Below are 5,070 nucleotides of genomic sequence, written 5' to 3'. Positions count from 1 at the left end.
TGAAGGGAAGCCTTTGCCTTCTCTTGAAGTCGATCTGAAATAAAATCCAATGTTGCTGGAGGGGCTGCCGTTGCCTTCCACGAAGTGTCTTACTCGGAATCGGGGGGATTCTTACCGTTAAGCAAGCATACATATATGACGCAACTAAAACTGAAGCTCCACACCAAGGAATAGATCTCCATTTCAAATGGAGAGGAGCTGCAAATGGATGGTGCCTACTGAGCGACCGCAGCGGCTTCGTGGATCGCGGCAATAACAAGACTTCTGCCTGCCGCAGTTTAGGGTGCAGTTTGTAGCCTAAGAACCCCTTGCGATCGATTCTGTCTTCTCATTACGACGTGCTGTACTCCCCAATTCGCCTCTTTGCAGCGACACATTTTGTGCTCATCTCCCAGCAAAGGGCCCGTGGCGCCTCTCTGGCTGCTGCAGCCACAAAGCCATCCGGAACTGCGAACTCTGTGCCCGTTTCAAAGAATCCTATTGTATCTTTTTCCTGGCTATTTTATTCTTTGCTTTCAACGGAGCCAGGCTAAACTTGCGGCTGACTAGTTCATGCTGGAAACGAGCACGCCCTGTCGCATCTAGAGGCGCTAGAGAGAACCCAACAATCCCCCGCAGACAATCCTCTCTTGGAGATATTCAATGAAAACACAGGCAGCGTTACCTGAATTGTGGGAAGCGTTTCCTTTCGGTGATAAGAATGTATCATTCGCCTGGTTCTCCATGCCCCGTGCAGCCCTCTGAGATAGGTCCTTCGCGTCGTTCACAGGAGTACATTAGTGGCTGCTGCACTTCCCTGAAGTCATAAGAGCAGATTAAACTGAAGTAGCATCATGCAGCGCCCTTCACCAAAGTACTTACCGAGGGTGCCCATACCTCAAGGAGGTACTTTCAAACTCCAACCCTAGGCCTACCCTATTCCAGTCATGAAGTCTCCAGCCAAAAGAGCTCCCTCCTCCTTCTCCCTTCCCTCACTCTCTCAGGTTTGTACGGCTCTTTCAAAGGCCTCCACAGAGAGGCACTTGATATCAGATTCAACGCAGACTTGAAAAGGGAGGGGACTGGGTGTTCTCCAAAAAACGCAATTTCATTTCCCCTCTACCCCTTACGGCCAGAATTCCAATATGAGGAGAGGAAGGCAGCAAGGGTCAGCGTAGCTCCACAAAGGTTGATGAGGCTTTCGTAGGAGAAAGGTCGTCGTGTCTTGCACAAGGCTCTCAGATTTCCTGACTGGAGGGCACAGGGACGCACTTTTTAAGCACTGCGAGCATTCACAGCTAGTTGCATACAGCATCTAGCGCTCACGCACACAATTTGAGTCTTCTTGTGTGAAGAGAATAGTACTTTGTAACAGACGACATATACGAACAAGCAGGCTAGTCAATGATCAGTGTAGTAAAATGTGTTCAAGTGGAGCTTGCCCTTTGAATAGTGAAGGATTGATCTATCAGCTTGTCGTTTCGTGTATCTTATTTCTTGCAGAGTATTGTTGGCTTGAGCGAGAGACGAAGTATGGTAAATGTGCCGGATCTGGCAGAAAAAGAGTCAACGCAGAGTCTTTGCCGTCACGCACCAGCAAGCCCATTTAAAAGCTATCGGGAATTGCATCTTCTACCGATACAAGCCCACATAACACAGACCTCTGAGCGTCTGACTGATCCACTTTGAAGAGTGCTGCCTGTGAGCTGGACAGAGGAGGCTGATGTTGTTGCAAGGACGTTTGTTGGGCAAGTTACAACTCCTCTGTTTGTCCTACCCAATAATACACGTCGTTTCTTCCCAGCAATCACAAGCTGGTGGCATAGGAGTGGGCTTCATTCTTTCTCACGAGGATACGGGCTCTCCAACACATCAACTTATCGCTCATTATTGTTGGCGCCTCACCCAAGCTGAGCAGCGGTACCCAGTGCGAAAAAAGCGGTGTGATGGGGGCAAGAAAGTGGCAGCTCTTTTAATATTGTCACCGTTTTCTGTCCAAACGGATCATCCGTCCTAATAGTTGCTGACGAAGAGTTTTCAGAACTTTGATAACCCTCTAGCTGCTCGGTAGCTTGGAAGCTTTCTGCAGTAACACGTGACAGTAAAGTATATTAGGGGCATCTCCAATGTGGCTGCCCATGCGTTTTCGTGACAGCATAGGTAAATGCTGTTGTGTCGAGCGACCGCTCTTGTTTCGGTAATCCACGGTTTCTCTCAAAGATGTGGGAGTCGTGTTTCCGACACTCATGAATCAGCTACTATTGTCAAACCCCGGAATGCATGATGCTGGCCTGCTGTGATTCAAGGCAACACGAGAACTCCGTAGCCTGAAAAATGGAACTTCGTTCCGCAGCGTTGCTTACTAAAGGATTTGACTGAGAGATCTAATGACGGCAGAGTGACAACAGCGAAGACATCAATAGTGGCAGCAGTGGCCATGGTTGGCTCAAAACACGTGATCCTGTTCGTTCGGGGCACAAAGAGCTGCATAGTACACTGCAAGGGCTGTCACGATCATTTTCCTGTCCTTCGATGCATGCCGCGACAGAGGAGCATGTGGTGTCGTGCCAGGCTTCCAGCAACTGATGCTGTTCAGGTTTCCTCAAACTAGGTGGGGGGCCATCTGGCCCCTGAGGGAATTTGGACTGATCTGGAATTGGAGTTTAGTGCTCGACTGCCAGATGTCAGGATAGCGTCCATGTCGACAGATTCAAAAGCTTTCATCTCATCCCTTGCTCTGGATCAGTCGCGGCTCATACAGTCGGGTGAATATTCTTAGCTCATGCCAAAGCTACACGGGTAGCCATAAGAAGCACTAGGAATCGAGAAGCAAAGCTCGTTTGTCTCATCTGACGCAACTGTTCGACCCGCCTACACACCAATTCTAAAGGATCATTACGAACCACCCTGAGGCGAATGGACGAAGGAGCGGACCAGAGGCGCGCTTCTGCAGTGTTTGCGACTCAGCGCTCCCAAAACTGCTTTTTTGTGAATTCTTTCGCCCACTTTGCAGTATTCGCAATGCGTTATGCTGGCTCCCACAGCAGCCACCGGAATGCAAGGCACCGCAGCATGCAGGGCGTTGTGACGAGATTAGATTCACGCAACACCCCAGATGAACACAAAGCAACCCCACACCTCGAGGCGTTTCAAAAGCGTAACCTAGTAAATCAGCCTAGTGTCGCCGCAGTAAAAAGCACTGATCTGCGTCATCAGGCATACCCATCCCCGATGCGGCTCGAGCTTCCCACAAACTACTGCTTTGCCAAGATTCGTCTGCTCCAATCCTAGTAGCCCAAAAACCGACAGCAGCACTAATACGCGCCGAGATTTTATGCCACTGCAGTGATGGCAAACCGAAGAATCGTTAGGTTCCTTAAGCGGCTTGTAGCTAGAGCGGTCAGAGGATCCTCCCCGTCTCGTTGCCACTGCTGGGCATCCCCACACGCCTCCGAACCAAACAGGCCAGAAATTCCAGCCAATGTACAGTAAACGAGGGCTACATGAGACTCGACAGTTTACGAAGATGATAGAATACGTGTAGTTCCTCCCTCAGTCAAACAGGGAGAAGCCCATGTCTGCATCCTCTTCCTCCTCTGGCTCCTCCTCTTTAGCGGCCTTGCCACTCTTCTCAGGAGCAGCATCACCAGCGGCAGGAGCAGCAGCACCAGCCGCCGGAGCTACAGCGGAGACGCTGCCAGCACCGGAGAGAAGATCCCTGCAAAAATCCCCAAAGCACAACACAAGGAGACAAGGCATATCAATCAAGATGAACGGGCTGCCCATATCAGCGCATCTACCACAGATAACGAGGTATTGCGTCTTGATCAAAAGGATTCCATGGACATTTCAACATGTCGAGAACTTTGTATAAGAATACAAAGCACAGCACAGGAATGACGGTAATTGTCGTAATAAGGACTGGCAGCCACTGAGCAGTGAGATCCCGCAGAAGCCAAGGCGGCGCTGCCGTAGGTACTTGAGTTGGCTAATAGCGTAAATTTGGATTGAAACAAGCAAACAAGGAGCCGCAGCGATTTCTGGAATAAAACCGAACGCCCTTCAATGTTATCATCTCTCCCCACAACGGCACAGGCACAAACGTGTGCTGATTTGCGCACAGCTCGTTGCTCGGAAGGAACAGCACAGCGAAAGGAAACGGCAGCCACCAAATCGACACTGAGAGAGCACAAAATGAGAAAACACGGGGGAAACGACTTACGAAATCTTGTGCCCCTGGAGTGCGCGAGCAAAGAGGCCGGGCAAGTAAGATTCCACAGAACCCCCGGAGGCAGTAATCAGCTTCTGGATATTCTCAGCTGAAATATCAAGGCCCTCGTCTGAAAGAATTAGTGAGGCATAGGTGCAGAGCAGCTCCTGGCGCTGGCCGTCCGAGAGGGAAGAAGTGGGGATGGCTGCCATCTTCAGGGGGCTGGGAAATGCTGCGGCGCGGTCTTACGGGGAAATCAGATAAATACAGCTCTACTTTGACCGCAGATGCGCACGGAGCTAAGGAAAGAATCCACCTTATTGTCCGCAACACAGCTAGAAACATGCACGCAGCACCCAGCAGACGATGCACGCTGCACAAGGCGGTGGCAGCCTCCCCACCGTTGCCGCGCATGCAGCCCCAACGCATTTCGTGGTAAAACGAGAAGATGGTGCGTTCATGAAGTAGGGTAATGCAATTGCTAGATTTTGCAAGCTAGCTTTATATGAGGAAAACATACAAAGGCTGCCCAGTGGCAACTTGTTGGTATGCGCACCAACTACCGTTATTCTTAATGTAACCAGCTCCGCCAGCTGCAGGTAATCCCCGCTTGACAGCTTTCAATTCACATTTACCCCATCAAAATCATGTTAAAGTGTATCTGTGGCTTTGTACTGGAGTACTCGGGCAGGCAGGATAGCACCTCGTTGTGAGCCTGTACGTTTTTGCGAACCTACACTGAAACACTTTTCCTGCATTATCCATAACTATACTACACAAAAAATTGGCTAATCGCTTTGCCTGTCATATATTCAGTGTATTCCAGAATATCGGTAGCTCGTTTCAAGAAGACGTAATGTTGTGTACGCATGCGCTATGTG

The 5,070-nt window shown here is 50.0% G+C and overlaps 1 protein-coding gene across 1 annotated transcript; it reads right to left on the bottom strand.

Moving 5' to 3' along the window:
• Positions 1-3,531: 3,531 nt before the first annotated feature.
• On the bottom strand, positions 3,532-4,401 carry LOC34617850 (60S acidic ribosomal protein P1). Its single transcript, XM_026335012.1, has 2 exons — positions 4,202-4,401; positions 3,532-3,697 (listed from the first exon to the last, which is right to left on the bottom strand). The coding sequence occupies exons 1-2, from the start codon at positions 4,399-4,401 to the stop codon at positions 3,532-3,534; spliced, it is 366 nt and encodes a 121-aa protein (XP_026190797.1).
• Positions 4,402-5,070: the final 669 nt, after the last annotated feature.

This window comes from Cyclospora cayetanensis, unplaced genomic scaffold, assembly GCF_002999335.1.
Source record: "Cyclospora cayetanensis isolate NF1_C8 unplaced genomic scaffold, CcayRef3 CcayRef3_contig_56, whole genome shotgun sequence".
Taxonomy (NCBI): Eukaryota; Apicomplexa; class Conoidasida; order Eucoccidiorida; family Eimeriidae; genus Cyclospora; species Cyclospora cayetanensis.
Note: the sequence above shows the minus strand (reverse complement) of the source record. Positions and strands in the feature narration are given on the sequence as shown.

What these genes read in the sequence shown, in the direction of transcription:
- LOC34617850 (XM_026335012.1), bottom strand. Translation starts at nt 4,401, where the DNA reads ATGGCAGCCATCCCCACTTCTTCCCTCTCGGACGGCCAGCGCCAGGAG. An exon ending in CTCCAGGGGCACAAGATTTC is followed by an intron (nt 3,698 to 4,201) that starts GTAAGTCGTTTC and finishes GGATTTTTGCAG; the next exon opens with GGATCTTCTCTCCGGTGCTG.